Source organism: Crocodylus siamensis, chromosome 2 (assembly GCF_052110815.1).
Source record: "Crocodylus siamensis isolate JL-2025a chromosome 2, ASM5211081v1, whole genome shotgun sequence".
Classification (NCBI taxonomy): domain Eukaryota; kingdom Metazoa; phylum Chordata; order Crocodylia; family Crocodylidae; genus Crocodylus; species Crocodylus siamensis.
Genome location: NC_143396.1, coordinates 122,984,005 through 123,002,433, shown reverse-complemented (window position 1 = coordinate 123,002,433; position 18,429 = coordinate 122,984,005). Strand labels below are relative to the sequence as shown.

The 18,429-nt window shown below is 39.8% G+C and overlaps 1 protein-coding gene across 2 annotated transcripts in view; it reads left to right on the top strand.

Annotated features, from left to right (window-relative positions):
• EGF (epidermal growth factor) overlaps nt 1–18,429 on the top strand; it is a 104,144-nt gene that overhangs the window by 74,561 nt on the left and 11,154 nt on the right. Inside the window, exons 17-22 of one of the 2 annotated variants that reach the window (XM_090036692.1) lie at nt 490–636; nt 4,294–4,410; nt 6,204–6,329; nt 8,854–8,976; nt 11,846–11,996; nt 14,778–14,942. In XM_090036692.1, coding sequence (XP_089892818.1) covers nt 490–636; nt 4,294–4,410; nt 6,204–6,329; nt 8,854–8,976; nt 11,846–11,996; nt 14,778–14,942 — 829 coding nt within the window. The remainder of the gene's footprint in view (nt 1–489; nt 637–4,293; nt 4,411–6,203; nt 6,330–8,853; nt 8,977–11,845; nt 11,997–14,777; nt 14,943–18,429) is intronic. The other variant, XM_090036693.1, reaches the window with a different exon arrangement.

Sequence of the window (18,429 nt, the reverse complement as noted above, 5' to 3'; positions counted from 1 at the left end):
TTTATTTATACTGCAAAAATTGAGAAGAGCAACAAAGCATATGATCAAGCACTAGTATTTATATAAAGAAGAGCACAATTCTTCACCACCTGCCTTAGGATGGATTAGACAAAAAACTTGTAGTCATGCTCACTTGAACAAGCTACTGTCTCATGAAGGAAGTAATACTGTTAAGGGGAATTTTCAGTACACTAAACCTTGGGGGGACTAACATATGTAACTGACCACTTTTCCTTAACATATTGATATTGATGCTCATAAGAGCAAGGAAAAGTCAGGCAATGAGTTGAATTCCTTTCCCTTCGTATTTGAGAAAATCAGTCAGTGATGGCATGCTGGGCGGCACTGAGAATGCCAGAATGCCATCAAACTGATTTTTGAAAATAGAAAACCACAGGTAATCTGATTCTTGTGAAATTATATATGCATGACCAAAAATTGGAACTCTGATTTGATCTACTTCAACCTTTTCTACAATATTTTCTTAAGGAGTCTTTGTACAAAAAGAGGTGGAACCAAAGAATCAAACAGCAATACTGGAACCCTTGTACCAGAGCCCACTGGATAGTGGGGATACTACCAGTGAGGAGAAGCAGCAAACCCAACATTTGCTGATGGCTGAAATCATGGTATCTGGTAAGGTGCATAGTTCCCTGGTTCACATGGGTTATCTCACTCAACTGAAGGTGCAATTCTGAGCAGGATAGAAATCAGCTTTTTCACTTGGATCAGAGAAGAGTGGTGGAGCTGAGAGGAAAAAGGGAAGTACATTAATCTGTAGCATTTACACTGAATATTAAACCAGCAAAGAAAAGAAGAAGAAAGAAAGAAACCTATATTATAGTGCAGGAATGAATTATATGAACTTGGGAAGTATGTGAGCACCGACAGTCATTATTCCTTAGGAGTTTCTCTTCACTAGCCATTTCCCCCCTCAGATTAATTGTTACAAATATTTATATTTTAAAAATAATTTCTCCGATGCAGTTAATGGTACTTTGGACTTAGTGTAGACAAAAGACAAAAACTTTGCCATGAAGTAAAAAAGCCACCCTCTTTACTGTATGTTTGTGGCTCCTTGGTAGCTGCCTACAAGCAAGCTCTTAGCTCATGGCAAGTGGAAGCTAACCCACAATAATTTACCTCTCTTTCATTGAATGCTAAGTTTCCATAGGTTAGCTTCTGCTTAGTGCAGGGTAACAGCATACACATGGGCAGTTACCACAGAACAGATGATATGTAATAAATCCTTGCCCCTTTGTGGATTAGCCTCTACAATAAATCCTACATCACTTACATCCAGGTGGTCTGGCAACCTGCTGTGCAAGTGGGTGGCAAAATAAGATGAACCACTCATTAGTTTGCTGCAGCTTTTACTTCAGAGGGCACTGTTTCTTTACTCCACTTCAAAGAGAGGTCATCAGAGGGTCCCATGCAGCTGGTCAGAGAAGTGGTGCTTTTTGAAATGAAAGCAGGAGCAAACAGCTGGAGCACCTCACTGGTTCTGTACAGCTGTTTACTGAAGCTCTATATGCATTCATTTACTTTTTAACCTCTCATGTTTGCAGTGGGTTAAGGAATCTAACTTTGAGAAGTCTGTAGGTTCTACTGTACTTACTGCAGAGTAAGAGCATGCACACCAGCAGTTATCACAGGACAGCTACCGCATGGTAAATCCCTCCCTTTTTACCTTGTGGTAAAAATCCATATCCAAAAATAGTCTTGGGTTCAATACAATGAGTACTTTTCCCTTAAAAGACCTTGCTGCTCAAGCATGTCCTCTAGCAGTAATAGATTTTATTTTTGGAAAAATAATTATTTGGGTGGTAGGGCTAAATTACTTCCCTGAATGACATTAACTGTAAATTGATTCAACACAGATGGAATTTGTCAGACTAGATGCACGCAACAGCTAGGTGTGTAACTTTTTCACACTCCTTACTGACATAGTTATGTGAGCAACACTTTGTACTGTTCACTTGGCCTAAGATGAAGATTATTACATTTGTAGCTTGGAGCAAACTTATGAAGAGTGTCCACTGTCCATGCCAGACCATACAATTGGGTCAAGTAGCTGCAGCTTGGCAATCCATTTAATCAAAGTAAAAGCATTTACTGTAACCTCAGCTGACTCCTAGCCCAAACCAAGACCACTCTGTCCTTAATCATCAAACTCCAGTATGCTTATGATGCTGTAGTATGTGCTAACTTGGAAGCAGGTCTTCAGTCAATCATCATTGTCTTTACCAAGGTATACAATAAATTGTGACTGAAGCTTAACAGTCAGAAAACTTAGGTCCTCCATCAACAACCTCTTCATGACCAGTCCCCAGCTCTGGTCATTCAGATTTACAGCGAGACTCAGGACCATATTGAGTATTTTCCATAACTCTGAAGTCATCTCTTGTAGAAGGTTGACTTCAGCGAAGAACTGTAACATTGCCTCAAATGTGCAAAGTGTAGCCTTCAGACACCTGAGTAAATGGGTGTTCAAAGATCGCAATATCAGGAAACCAAGCTCGTTGTTTATCAAGCAGCCATGATCTTCACCTTACTGTATGGAGCTGAGACATGAACAACGTATAGGAGAAGCCTCAAGTTGCTGGAGAAGTATCATCAATGCTGCCTGCAGAAGATCCTTCAAATCCGGTGGGAAGATAAATGCACCAACATTAGTGTCTTGTCTCAAGCAAACATCATGAGCATTAGAGCATTAGGGAAGCTTTGATCCCTGATTCGATTTGGTGGAGATTTGGCCCGATTCGGTGGCTGAATCTCTGAATCTGAATTGAATCAGGAGATGCTTTAATCTGTCCAGATTGAATTGGAACACTCCAAATTGATTTGGAGAGATTCAGAAAGATTTGGAGATTTAGATATAGACACAGGTTTAAATGTTTTTTCTACATACCTCAAGGTACCAGGTGGCTCATGAATGCTGTGATGCTGGGGTGGACAGAGTGTCCCACAGGGGCACTCAGTGTGGGGGGCTCCCCAGAGTGCTCGGCAGCAGACCTGGAAGTGGACGAGAAGCACTTCTGGTCCACTTCTGGGTCCACGGGAGAGCACGCAGGGGCCTCCTGCACCCCTCCTAGCTTAGCAACTGGTGCCTCCTGGCTCAGAAAGGCTCCTGGCGTCCCCCCACAGCCAATCACTGAGCTGGGAGGTGTGGGGGGGCCTCCCAGCATGCTCACTGATGGACCTAGAAGTGGACTGGAAGTACTTCTGGTCCACTTCTGGGTTCACCACCAAGCATGTGGGGCCCCTCCCATGCTCCTGTGTGATGCTCCATCCATCCCAGCACTGCAGCATTCATGAGCCACGCCTAGTACCTTGAGGTATGTAGAAAAAACATTTAAAGCTGTGTCTATGGCTGAATTGCTGATTCTCTGAATCAGCATCGAATCTTCAGATTCAGATTTGGCCAAATTGAATCAGGGCAGTGGTCCGAATCAACAAATCAAATCACTGTCCCTGATTTGGGCCAAATCTAAATAGAATATGGCCCATTTCACACTTCTCTAATGAGCATTGAGGCAATGATCATCCAACATCAGCTTCTCTGGGCCAGCCACATCATCTAGATATCTGCTTCCAGACTCCCAAAACAAGTTTTATTCTTCCAGCTCAGTCAAGGCATGTGCTCAAAGGAAGGCAGAGAAAGTGCTTCAAGCACATCCTCAAGGGCAGCTTGGAAAAAATGCAACATCGACATCAACTCATGGGAGACTATCACCTAGGATTGCCCCAAATGGAGGAAGAGTTTGCTGCAAGGATCTCTGTACTTTGAAACCTAATGCTGACAATAGGAGATGGAAAAGTGGGAGTGGCAGAAACAGCGTGTTGTAGACCAAATCAAGAATCTGGATCCACCCACCCACACGGAAATATGTGCCCAAGCTGCACTACAACGTGTTGATCCTGGATTGGCCTTGTCAGACATCTTTGACCCACAGATAAGGCAATCATGGAAGACGATCATCTTTGACTGTGAGAGACTGCCAATGATGATGTACTATAGAGAGTCCTAAATGACTCTGTGACAGAAAGTAGTGAATACTTGTCACAGTCTATAATTTTGCTTATTTGGGAAAACCAGTTGTTAAACACCATATATGCCTCATGTAGACAGACCAAGAAAATTATGTTAGCTGGTTGTTGTTACGTCTAGTGATGGTTACATATTAAAACTTTGGCACTGTATGCAGTTTTGTTAAAATCCATCACCTCTTTGAATTAGTAGAACTGGCGATGCAGTTAATATGACAGGTTTTAATTTTCTTTCTATGACAGATCTAGATGACTGTGCTGTGTTAGAGTGTAATACCAGTGCCCAGTGTGTCTCACTGGAAGATGGTGCTATGTGCCAGTGTTTGGAGGGATTTACCTGGGAGGGGAAATCATGTCTTGGTAAGAACAAAAATTAAATACAATTTTCTGGAAAATTATAGAACTGAAAGAGTTGCTTGCTTTTTGCCACATATCTGTTGCAAAAGCATCACAGAAAGGCTGATGAGACCATCTGTGTTTAAACGCATCATTTTAGTTGCAAAGGATGATCAACAGAGAACAAGTGAGATGAAATACCTAATGGTTGCATAGATTATATTCCCTTGAGTCCTGAGTGCTAATCCTATTAATATTAATGAGTGATGCACTGGGAATAATAAAAACACAAATGTGTGTATTAATAAACTCCATCTAATTATAAAAGCTCAAGGCACATAGAAACTATACTTATGCATAATTTAGACCTGTGAACTGGGGATTCTTTTAGGCCTAATATAATGTTTATATTGTATTTTTATAAGAGCACCTGTGTCTGTCTGTCTCTGCTATTAGAAAATGTTGTTGGGTACTCCTGCAATAAGACCAAGTATAGTACAGTTAACCCATTCTTGGACTTGCAAAAACAGCACCAGGAAGCACTTTGGCATATCACAAATGTCTAGGGGAAGAAAGGGACAAAAATAAAGCACAGACAAGCATTTGACTGGAAAACACAGTGGTTGCCTAGATCATTATTTAAAGAACAACACTTGGGAAGAGAAACTGCATCTCACCACATGTGTTGAACCATTGCACGTTTACCTCTTAATCCTTTAGCCTAAATTACACCCTCATAATCAAAGCCTATCCTTACATTTCTTGGAAACCCAGGCACTGTAGATTGGCAGAGAGACTGTATGTAAAATACATGTGCATATTATGCATCTTTATAGGACAGCACCCCTTGTAGTTGAATTGTAGTTTCCAAAATAAATACTTTATCCTGCCTTGTTCCACTTATGGCTCTTTTCAGACAGAAACAAATGCATTCAGGGAAGTATACCACTAAAACAAGTGGCAGACAAGGTTCTTTGGGTAAATGTGATATCTTTTATTAGACCAACTAAATAGTTGGAAAAAATAGACCAACTATTTACTTGGTCTAATAAAAGAGATCACATTTACCCAAAGAACCTTGTCTGCCTATGTCCTTAGATCAACATGGCTAGAGCCAACAACCCCTGAAAAAAGCGGTGCTTTCTCAAAATATGCTTTGTGTCCCCACTGAGATCAGCAGGGCTGTGCAAGCTGACAGAAAAGGAGATGAGGGTGCTGGTAGAACACTTTTGTGGTACAAAATGGCCTCCCACATGCTCTGCAGAGTACATCTACTTTAATTGTCATAGAAGGAAGACTGATTTATTGGAATGTGTCTCAAAACGTGTAGTTTTGTAGGGTTTTTTTTTAATTCACATGATCAATGATTAGGTGAAATGTTATAACATGAAGGGATAAGTGCTTCTGCTTTGAAAGATTTACATTCTAACATCTACAAGTATTATGCTTTCAAGAGTTTGTCAATGGAGGTCAGAGCTATGGATTGGGGAACTCTTTGGAGGGAAGATTTCCCCTATACATACCATTTTTGATAGAAATTAAAATTTTTAAAAGTCTGGAATTCTCAAAGTAGCTAAAGGTCAGGCATCTGAGTGAATGGGATCCTTTAACTATCTAATCTGATTTCAGACTCAGAAGTAGGGATACCACTTCCTTATTTCCCCATGCTTTAGAAGTACAAGGTACAAGTAATAGTGTAGTCTGCAGGTGGTTTACATACAAGCTTCTCTTTTCAATCATTTCATCCCTTGACATAACAGTAATTGCTCCATGGCTAATGTGCCCCTTGGCTCCTAATCCTGTGTTTTTCCTCATAGATGTCAATGAGTGTGCTATTAATATGGACCGCTGTAATAGAAACTCCTCTGAGTGCATCAATACTGAAGGTGGCTACGTCTGCAAGTGTCTAGAGGGCTACAGTGGAGATGGACTTCATTGCTCAGGTATGGGAACATGTGGGGGTGATACTGCATTAGGTAGGGACAGAATATGTGAGTAATAGAAACGTGTCTAATGAGTCTGACCAGCCATGGATCAAGACACAAGAGAGGTGTCACTTGTCCATGATGATAATTTATTTCAGTTCTTTGTGAAAAATGGAGTAAGGACCTGTGTACTAATAGTAGTTTAGTAAGTTCTCCAAGGCAGTTGACATCTATCATTTTTTCCTTTTTGGCTCTTCCTTTACTGTTTGAAGTGTAGGAACATCAGTGCCTAATCAATATACAAAGCCTATAGTTGTCAATGGCTACTCCCTCCCATTGTTTACATTTTCTTTGGCACATATACTTAAGGAAGAAATGGATGAATGAATGGCGATTTACTGGAAATTGTTTCCATGCATATAAACTAAAGTAGTTACTGAATGTGTTATAATAAGCATAATGCTATGTTAGCTTAATAGACAAGAGGTTCAGGGTGTTGATATTTACAACCTGAGTCCATTTCAAGCCATGTTAATAATAAGATCCACTGATCCTGCTGGCCAGAACTTTGATTCTGATATCATATCTTCTGTTCATTTCCTATACTTCAATTTTTTTCTAGTGCATTTTTAGCATTAAAATAAGAATCAAGAACATCAATCTAAGAGTAGAAAAAAGCTTCCTGAAAGCTCCATGTGAGTTTCTTTTTCTCTTATGTCCTTTTTTTGTCTCTTTCCTTTGTGACCCAAGTCAAAGCACATGGAAGTCAATGGGGAAATTGTCCATTAACAGACCTGGGATTAGGTCAGATTTTTAATGCAAAACAAGATGACTAAGAAATAAAGGGCTGTCTCCTGACTGACAGATGATAGAGGGTAATGAGTAGAATAGCTGAGGGGGGATGACAGGTCAGTACCTCTGGTGCCACCTTTATGGGGGACCCAAAAGCAGCTGTTGCCACAGCAGTCACTGATTGGACTGCTGCAATGGGCATAGCAGGAGCTGGTGCTTCCCTGGGTGCCGTGCAGCTGTCTGGGATGCTACTGTACCTCTGGCTGTACCACGCTGGGGTAAGTGTTCTGCAGGTATTTTGTCTGCACAGGTTAGAAGCAAAGAGAGTGCTGCTGATGGAGTGAAGACCCATGTGGTAATTACTTATGGTAATCACATGCTTCTGCACTTTTTCAAATGGGCTTTAACTCTTCATTGAGATTTGCTTACTGAACCTAATACAATTATTTGAGAAAGGATTAATTTTCTCCCCAAAGTTTTTAAGACTACAGTATACCACTACTTTTTATTGAAATGGTCCAAGTGCTAGAATCCTGATGTCAACAAAACCGAAATGACTTTTGGCATTTAACAACAACTGGAAATTTGCCAATATGGCAAGGGACACTGCAGAAGTCACCAGAAATGTTTTGTTGCATTCACATTACTGAGGATATTTTCCTATAATTTGGTTTTTAAGGAATTACTTTGAGTTCTCCGTGATATTTTAACTTTGATCTAGTAGACTTAACTCAGGCAAAACCTGAGAAGATTTCAATAAGAATTTAACATGAGTTAGGACTGTGAGATTAAGTTCATGGCCCTATATTAAACTTGACATATGCATTTTACTGACAGCTGACAGCATAAAGTAGTGATAGATTCACCTCAGCATTCAGGTGTTAAGTCAAAGTGCATGTGAACTGAACAGGTCCTTAGACTGTGTAACATTCTGTATGGATTTAAGCATTTCTTGGTGCACTATCTGCCAGGTTGTTAAACACTTTGGGTGCCTGTACAAGAGTGCCGAGGCGGTGACGATGCACTGTAATTACTCAATTAATTGAGCCTGCAGGAGCATGGTAATTACTGAACTCCAGCCAGCCTCCACGTCTCATGTATCAGGGTCCCCATGGTTCAAAATGGTGGTGGGGGCGCTTTAATGAAAGCTCGTTTGATGAGCTTTAGATAAAGCACCTCCACTGCCATTTTGAAGCGCAGGGATGCTGATACACGAGATGCTCCAGGAACTTTAATTACAGCTTCCCCCCGATCTTCCTCCCAGAGCACATGTAAAAGCATCCTGTCTAACTGGATTAGACAAGGTCTGGACAACACAGGATTACAACACCAATAGCTTCTCTACCCTAGTACTCCAATTGTTAATAACTATCACTGGTGAAGCTGGAATAGGCATAGCAGTGATGGAAATATTAAGAGAAAACATTCTTGTATAGACTGCACTTTAAAGTCATCTCCTGCTTCTCTTCTTGTCTTGGTCTATTACCTTTATGGGAGATGCTGCTTCTTTCTTCCTGTTGTGGAAGAGAATCCCTCCTTCAGCACTCACTTCCTTCAAGGTGCAGGCAAAGGTGGGATTACCTAGCCACCTCACACTTCCAGCTATTTCATTCCACTCACTGCTGAAGGTAGTTTATGGAGGAAAACTGAAGCATTTTTCCTGGTGGTAGGAAGCTGTAAAGCTGAGGCCACTATTAGGCTGATGTTTTGAGGCATTCATTCTTCTAATTGAAACCTGTTTGGGTAACAGATATTGATGAATGCAAGCTGGGGATCCACACATGTGGGGAAAATACTATCTGCATAAACACTGAAGGAAACTACACCTGCATTTGCACCAATGGTTTGTTTGGAACTGGGGCTGACTGTACTGGTGAGTAAAGCTAGTAAATGAGCCAAATAATGTGGTTCTTGATGAAGGAAGATCAAGTGATGAGACAGATTAGTTGCACTGGGAAATTCAAAAATTGCTGAACAATAATACACCAGGCAGCAAGTGAATCTAATTGGATTGGTTCTGGATGCTGCTGTTTTGCAAACTGCACATTCCTCTGTAGAGATGGGCTGAAGAGACCAGGTTTCACAAAGCCTGGGATTTGATTCCTTTTGTTTGAAGCCGTTGGCACTGATAATCAGATCTTATTTCCATTCTTTAATTGTAATAATGTGTAACTAATGTTGTCTGTAGTCTTTTTAGGGGTAACACTATGCCCCTTTTCTGAGGTCAGCTCAGATTCACTGTGCTAAGTCACTTTTCAGGCTATCCATGGTTTCTGACCTTCTGCAGAAGGCCAGCAAAAGTCTGGCATATAATTTCAGCTACCATCTCTGCCCCCCAGAACAAACAGAGTTTCTTGGCCAGATTTTCGTGTGAGCTCTGTTCCCATTAATTTACCAATATAAATGGCCAGATTTTCAGAAGAGCTCTGTGTCTTGGCTGCTAAATTGTTCAGAAAATCTGGCCATACATTTCACAAAGGGAGCCGATAAAAGCTGAACGCTTCCTAATACGTGACCCTTATATAGCTGGGTAAATGAGAGCTGAGCTGTTTTGAAAAATATGGAACTAAATGATTCATTGTTTTTGTGTTGGCACGCTACAGCCATTTTGCTGGTATGCCAGAAAAAATTGTGTAAAACTATCAAAAGTCTATGCCTACAGTGACCTCAATGAAAGTTTCAATGTAGGATACAGTGCAGGATCTCATCTCCTCCTTCAGGGGTTTAATCTTTGAGCTGTAACTGAGAAACTTTGACTTGAAATAACATCTGATTTAGGAATGGTGTTTTAAAGACTTCAAATTGTCAATTTGCTCTAATATGTTGGTATGTTCTAACCTGCTATTTGACATGCTTATTTACTGCGAATTGTCACCTTTTTAATCACACATGGAGCCCAAATGTAGAAATAAGTTGTTTCTTTCCATGTATGTTCTATGCCATGACTACTTTCAATTTAAAAAAAAAATCATCACTGCTACTACAGATCACAGTGCAAAAACCCTATAGTAAGTTGTAGCTGCTATCAAGAACCTGTGCTGAAGTAGAGCTATATAATGCTACCCAATCATATCCTTACACCTACATTAAAATACAAGTGCGATCTCCATGTGTATATGTTATGAAATTAATGTAGGTGAGGAGAAAAGACACAAAAATAAATTAAAACCAGTTCTCTGGCAGCATGGGTACAGATCTGTTTTTTACAAGATGCGCTATGTTCACAAGTGCTTGACAAACTACGCAGCTGCCTGGGCAATGCCTAAATTTATTATATCACTACTACAGCACTTTCCATAGAAAAATAGTCTTCACATAGTAAATGAACCCAGAATTGTAGTCCTAGCAGTGTAGGTATGATCACAGCTTATGTAGATTTATCTGAGCTGGCTTTAAACTGGTCAGCCTATACTGTTACAAGTGTAACAGATAACTTAATGTGGACTGCTAAAGTAAACCTGCAAGTGGATACTTAAGTGGTTGAACCACATAGAGCTCTGCCTTGCCACAACTATACTATTATTGATGTATCTTAAAAAAAGCTCAGGTATACAAGCTCCAGTGATACTTTTGACTCCAGTACAGATTCACTTGAGAAAGAAATGCAGCTTTCCTGTGAAAATTGGTAGATGAGGCCCTTAGGTGTGAAACACACAGCCACCCCTGTGGAGTTTGTCTAACTTCAAGATATCATTCATGATGGAAGTTCATTATAGTAACTGTAGGTCCCTCTGAGACTGTTTCTGGTGGAATATGACTGTATGGAGATTTAATTCCCCAGTTGCCTGACTTAATTTTCTGGAAGTTCAAGGAACCTCTGAATCTTTAGGTAACCAGAGATCCAAGGTGTATTGACACAGATGCAGCTAGTATGTCTTCCACATGTATGTGGAAGTACAACCATCCACCCAAGTGAATCTGTTATTTATACACATGGGCTAAGTACAGACAGTCAAAAAGTCTGAGGCTAAATCAATTCAATCTTCACAGGTTAGTCTAAGCTGCATAGATTGAACCAATAAGCAAGTGAACATTCACTTTTGTTTTCAGAAATGTAGCCACATGCCTGCAGTGGTCCAGGCCAGAAGCTGAAGGGCGCTAGAGTACACTTCCCTCCTTGGCTGGAGCAGACAGCTCTGGCTAAGGCTAGCCTGCCCACCCTGCAAGGGGGAGAGTTGCAGGGAAGGTACAAAGCATCCTGGGATTCTGGAGGACTGTGTGTTAATTTGAATGTAGAGGGGATCTGGGTCAGAATTTCAATAAACTGATTTAACCTAAATCAGATATGTTTGAGCCTACTTCCATTCAGGTTTATCTTAAATTAGTTACAGCCATTTTGAAAGTAGTTTATGTGCTCTGAACTTCTGTTGTGTTACAGATTTGAACTGGTTTCCAGTCACTTATACTGGTTTATGTGTAACTTCTGCCCGTAGCCGTGTACGCATCAATATACTCTGTTATTTGAGAGGGATCAAAGCAGACCAAATAGCATGTATAAAGCATGGTATCTCATCCAATGGCCCTTACCTCTTAAATCTTGCTCACTGGTGTTTGACAAGGCTATGTTAAGGTAACAAAATAGCACCGTAAACTACAGTTCTATCTTTATCGTGTGTTACGTTCAAATCACAATCTCTTAATTGAGATGAGTGTCTTACTTGTTTCCTGAGGTCTTGTAGCAAGCCATTTTGTCAGTCTAACCAATCCCCAAGACATGCATGCATTTAAATCCTGTATTTCAGAATCAGCAGTGCCTTCTACTTCTAGTACCAGGGGTATTGCCACTCCCACTGCGCAGGATGAATTCATAGGCTGCCCATCGTCACACGACTCCTACTGTCTCCATGGGGGAATTTGTATTTATGTTTCAGATCTACAAGACTATGCATGCAAGTAAGTACAGACCTTTGTTTCATCTGTACGAAAGAAGAGCAGATATTGCCACGTGCACTTGGGAGTTGGACAACATGACGTTTGAAGTCTCTTCTAACCCCAATTCTGTTTCCCCCTCTTAACAAGCAATAAAATATTTTACTATATTTTCTGTGCATTACTGATCATTGCAACTGTTGCCTGAGCCTGAACTTTATTTAGTTCACTGGTGGTCATTATAGTTACGAACATTCGAGTTAAAAGTAGCATTTAATTTCTTGCTTGAGTACTTGATTCTTTTGTATATATTTGTTTCAGAATCTATGTAAGGTAAGTGGCCAAACACAGTGATGATCAGGGCTTTGTGGAGTAATGGCTACATAAATAGTTATTCCTCATTTCTCCTTCTGCACATATGTTTTTATGTATTTATCAGTAATAATTATTTAGCTGCAATTGCCACCCATACACCTGCTGTGGCCCATCTCTCCCTTAGCTGTTTTGCTTGCTTCTTATGTTCACGGCTGCTGGTCCTCCATGATACTGTGTGATACAAGTGAATACCTATGTCCAGACCCTGTCTGACTGAGACCAAGGAGTGGGGAATCAGTCATTAGAGACCAAACAAGTCTTGTCTCTTGTAGGGGAAATCTGCTTGAAAGTACCCAGCTTAGTTACAAGATAAGATTCCAAAGGAAACCTAAGTGATGTAACTAGGCAGTCATATGACCAGATTTAAACATTTCTCCAAAACCACGTAGATTAGTATGTACTATGTATTGGACCATAGAAGAGAAATTAGAATTGCATTCTTGAAGCCTTGTTATAGGTTACTTAAAACTAAGCATAGACAATTGTGGGACAAATTGTGGGACAAATATAGTACCTGTGTCTTCCTCAAGAGTTTCAGAGGATCTGTGAGGAGATGTGTGTGTGTCCGTGTGGGGCAGGGAGATGGGTAAGTAGCTATGCAGTAGCGGAAGAACCTCTCATAATGTCAGAAGTATCTTCTACAGCCCTAGCACAACCCTCGGAGTGAAGTGTCAGAAGGTCTATGCACAGAAGGATCTTTTGTTCTCTTATTATTCCTCCTTTGACAACTCCCTTTGCTGCTCTCCAGACACCCCTCTGAGTGGTCATGCAGGGAACTTCATGGATTTGGGCTCTGGACCAGGCTATTCCTGGATGACCCTTTTAATCTGAAACCATCCTTTTGCTCATCTGACAGACATTCTCTGTGTTAGCAGAGAGGGGCAGGCTGTACCCCTCTGAACCACTTTTGGGTACTACAAGGTTAAAATAAGAAAAGGGAAAGGTGTTTTTTCCCTGAAATTTTATCCTATGAAGTGAATGTTTTGTACTGTGGCCCTTTTTGAACAGACAGTTCATGCTGCATGGATCTATAAAGGAAGATGCAACAATATCAGATATTTATGTTCATAACTGATATTTGCTTTCATTTTGTTACAGAAGTGAAAAATCCTTCAGAGCTATATTTTCTCCTTCTAGGGATTTCTATTAGATTTATTGAAGAAATTTCACTTTTCATTGGGTCACTTTGTATTTTATCCAGAGTTCGCCATACAGTGAAATGCCTGCAATATACATGTTCTTCGAAACTGAAAAACAGAATGGGATGCATTTAATGAATTCAAGTTCCACTGTGCTGAACTATTAGTTTATAAGGCATCCCTCTGCCTTGCCTTTTGCCTGACTTCAGAGTAATGTTACCTCTCTCCATATATAATCTAGCAGTTTATTTTTAAAGATTATTTTTTGCACACTAGATGGCAGTATTCATTCACATAGGACAATGGTAGTATGAAATAATATAAAAACAGTTGTGGAGAAATGTGTTATTTAGCAGTAACATACCAAACATTTTAATTTGATAAAAGTGCTCATTGTTCAAAGTGATCTGTTTGGCTTATACAGAATATATTGTGATTCTACCTTGAAAATGTTTTGGTATTTTTCTAGATTTGAGCATATGCTTGTCATATTTTTTGACAGAAACAAAGTGCGTGGATTTAGTACATGTTTTTAGGACAATTTCAGATCAGGTGCTACCGGCCAAATCCTCTTCATTTCACTTGTATGATTCTAGTAACGCTAGTCATTTAAGTTTCCAGAGTAGGGTTCAATGCTACATCATTAGCATTGAGATAATTCTAAGAATCCAGTTTACCTTTCACTGTTTGTATTGCTTTCTTCCTTTTTTTTTTTGCATATCACAGAGTTTGGACAATGAAACCAGACTGGTGAGATTCCCTTTTATTTGTCTATTTCTATAATTTTTGTTCTCAGATGCTAGTAATGTATTTTTGTGTCTGTTTTCACAAAGGAGTGTCTTAAAAAGCAACCAAAAATTGTTGCTTAAAACTAAGGAAGGGTGCAAAGTTATTTCTATCAGAGCTTCTGCAATGCCTCTTTTCTTTTTCCTCCACTGTCTTTAACCAACAGTTAAGTTTCAAAATGAATCTGGTTGTCAGTGTTCTTTAATTAAATTATTCAACACGTTCTTATTGCCTTGTCTAGTTTGCAAAACTTTAAGTTGAACTCCCTGTTTTGTAGATGCTAATTGGAAAACCACGGGGGACATTCTATTGTAAAGAGATCCCATTCATTATTCATTTCTATAGGGGGGGTTTACAGCAGTTTCTGTAGAACCTTTTTTGTGTTGTGCCTGTTAAATTCTACAGGACATTTCCCTCAGGACTGATGAATCAATACCAAAGGTGACTAAAACAATGACATTTTCCTTTTCTGTTATTAGTCAGTAATCTCATTTGCCTTTGACAGCTGTGTGGCAGGTTATGTGGGAGAACGCTGTCAGTTCAGTGACTTGGAGTGGTGGGAGAAGCAACACGTGGAGCAAATGAAGATGCGGAACATCACAGTTACAGTTTGCATAGTTGTGCTGCTTCTGCTGCTCTTCCTGGGATCTCTTTGTGCCTACTGTTACAGGTAAAACTTCCCATCCCAAACTTATGTACCAAGAAACTGCTACCAGCTTTTGCATATTACTAACGGTAAAGTATATTGGCCAGGTCATCACCAAGCATAAACTGGTGTATCACCCTAGCTATTTTTTCTTTTAAATAATTTAGTCTATGAATTATTCACAAATATTAGGCATCTCTGTTGTTTGGGGTACTCACACTGGTGTTAATGAGAGCTGCACATGTCTAGGGAGATGAAGACTAGAACTTGTTAGGTTTGAAGAGGATCCATAATTTGTATTGATAAGAGAGTTCAGGAATCATGTCTTTAATGCATATATTTTCTAGTGTTCTTCTTAAGTACTCCAGTTCTGTAAAGCAACTGGGAGGGCTTTACCTCTTCTCTGACAGCAATCCTTTAGCTTTTTGTTGTGTCTGAGGAGTTATGTTGGAGGAAATGGAAAAAAGATGCATTCTTCTTTTGCCACCAAGGCTGTTCAGTGATAGCTGCAGCAACGTTACAGATATTAAAAGCAGCAATACCAGTAACACAAGCATAGAGTGCGCCTGTGGCAAAATTCTTCCATGGATTTTCCCTGACACTAAGAAATGGACAGGAGTGAGCTTTCTCTTGATGGAAAGATTCCTTATGATTTATCTGTTATTTATAAATATGCTCTTCCTGTGTATGATAGGAGGACCCAATGTTGTGGCATACTGATCACACTCAAGTTCCCCTGTTATTATTAGGAGCTGACTGTCTTCAGCACCAATTGCATAACTAAGTCGGCGGTGCAAAAATAGTTGCTAGAGGTGTTGACTGGCTGCTATCTCATGCACCACTACTGCCCAGGGTGCAGAATTGCCTGGTTATGCCTCTGCTCATCACCTCATGGTATTAGGCCTCTGGGTAAAGGAATCCTCATGTAAATCCCTTAAATTCAGGGACCTCCTCTGCCAACTCTTCTCTGAGGCTAAGGTTTAACTGTGCCCTGTGTTAGTATTTGAAGAAAAATATCCAGCAGCTAAATCAAGACAACTTCCTGCTGCATATACTAGAAGAAAGGAAATGTACCTTCCTACTCATTTTTTAAAGATCAGTATCCATTAGGCTCAAATAGCCATGGAAGTTACTATAATATTCTTTATTTTTATTTAACAGTTCATAGCATATTAGGCCACAGAGCTGGAAGTGCTGGCACATTTCTCGTGTTCTATTGACTGATTTTAGAGCTCTGGATTTAAACCTAATTGCAGGTTGGTCTGTTCTCCTGACTTGGGATTCAAAAGCCAAATCAGCTGTATGATGTATATGGAATAAATATACAACTCTCAGGTTTCTTAGATTCTTTATGTATCATGTATTGAAACTAAAGCCAAATATACAGCTGGCTTTAAGGTATAAGAATGCCCATTCACACACTATAATTTTCTTCCTCTTCTTTTTTTTTCTTTTTTGCAAAGCTTCATCTCCTTAAAATCCCTTTTGTCATTTTGCCCTGATTTACTTTTCTTCTTTAGCAAATGGTTTTGATCAATATAACTGTTTACCTCAAGAGCAAGTTTTCAATTACATGCTTGACTGAATTTGTACTACAACTATTACTAGCCTAACTAGATCAAAATGAAACTGCTGATCTGAAATCCCTATTTAACTGGAGGCTGGAAACCAATATTTGGATTGGAATTACAATTTCACTTTTGCTCATTGCCTAGTATATTTTGAGACATATTGACTAAGTTGGTGACACCCTGACCCTCCTCCCCAGATGCAAACTTATCTCTTGTTTAATAGGATTCTTGCAAGAACCTAAATTAGAATATCCATATTGGCTCATTCCAAAAATGTATGATCTAGAAACTACAACAACTGATATAGGGCATCAATATGTTCAGTGGATCTAGTCAGGTAGAATAGAATTATTATCAATGATACTCCATAGCTCTTTACATTTCTAAGATGATAGGAGGTGGATAAGCCTCCTGTCCCCCTAGTGAAGCTGGAAAACAATATCCTTCTTTTCCAAAGGGGGAAAAACTAAAGCATACACAAGAAAGGGGACTTGGCTGAGGTCTTAGAGCAAGTCATTGGCAGAGCTGGAATTAGGACTGAGAAGTCTGTGGCTCATAGCCCATTCTCACTCACCTGGCTCTTCCTGCTTCTTCTCAAAGTTACACACGGAGATCTCTATTATTATGTAGACATTATGTGGCATTATTCTGTGGATATAAAGTGTTGACATGACTAGAGAATTTAGTAGTTCACACTTTTGCATGTCTATCCTCTCTTGGGGCATGCAACAGCTTTCCAGGATTGAGCTCCTGGGTGCCTTCAGCAAACACTAGTGGGGAGTGGCCTTAGTTTTTTAATTAACTTCCTTTGGTGATATGACAGAGACCTGGTTTGATGGCATTTAGCATTAGGTGCAAGACACATCTACTTAACTTCCCTTTTTATCTCTAGGCTGATCAGCAGTTATGATCAGAAGGTACTTATCAATGGTGGAGATGGGTTTTTCTCATCTCCATCAGGAGGCAGTTCTTGCTTCATATTTAACTTATATAAATGTAGCAAAATTTGACAATTATTGGAATTGTTCATTTTTCTAATTCATATATAAGCTCAGGATGAAAATGAAGAGGGAAATTTTCATTTTCCTTGATTTATAGTTTCATAGTTTCTAGGGTCGGCAGGGACCTCGGCAGATCATCTAGTCCGACCCCCTGCCATGGCAGGAAATAGTACTGGGGTCAAACGACCCCAGCAAGATGTTCGTCTAACCTCCTCTTAAAGACCCCCAGGGTAGGAGCCTGCACCACTTCTCTTGGAAGCTGGTTCCAGACCCTAGCCGCCCTGACCATGAAGTAGCGCCTCCTGATATCTAACCTAAACCTAGATCAGCTGTTAAATTTCATCATCAGGAGAGTTAACCAAAGGCAGTTAGAATCAGCCTCGGTTTCTACTAGAGCTAATTGGAAAACATCCTGAATTACATTTTAAAGAAATGATGATTAAATTAGTTTACATGGTTGATGATGTAGGTGTGGTCTATCACATATATATATATTGCCTACAGTCCCAAGCCCTCCCTTATGGATGGTTTTCTGACTTGTCTCCATGTTAATCTGCAGCCTTGTACTGTAGAATTAGCTTCCAACTGCTAAAACAACTGCATGTCTGAACTTTGAAACTGACTGCTTAGATCTGTTTCCTTGTATCCTAGTTTCTCCTCTTAATGGTATTGTTGGCTCTTTTTTTGAACTAAACAGTTCTCATATAATTATCCATGGTAGTCTTGCACCAATTTTAGTTCTTAGAATTTTGAGGACTTTGTATTATTCATATTTTCCTTATAGGATTTTCAGAGGTTAGTCATAGTTTTGTATGAATTACCATACATCAGTAATTGCAGAGATGGATTTCCAGAACTGCAAACACTCAAATGAGTGTGCAGGATAACATTTGGATTTGCTTTTCTGAGATGCAAGCACAATTTCTGTGACAAGACACA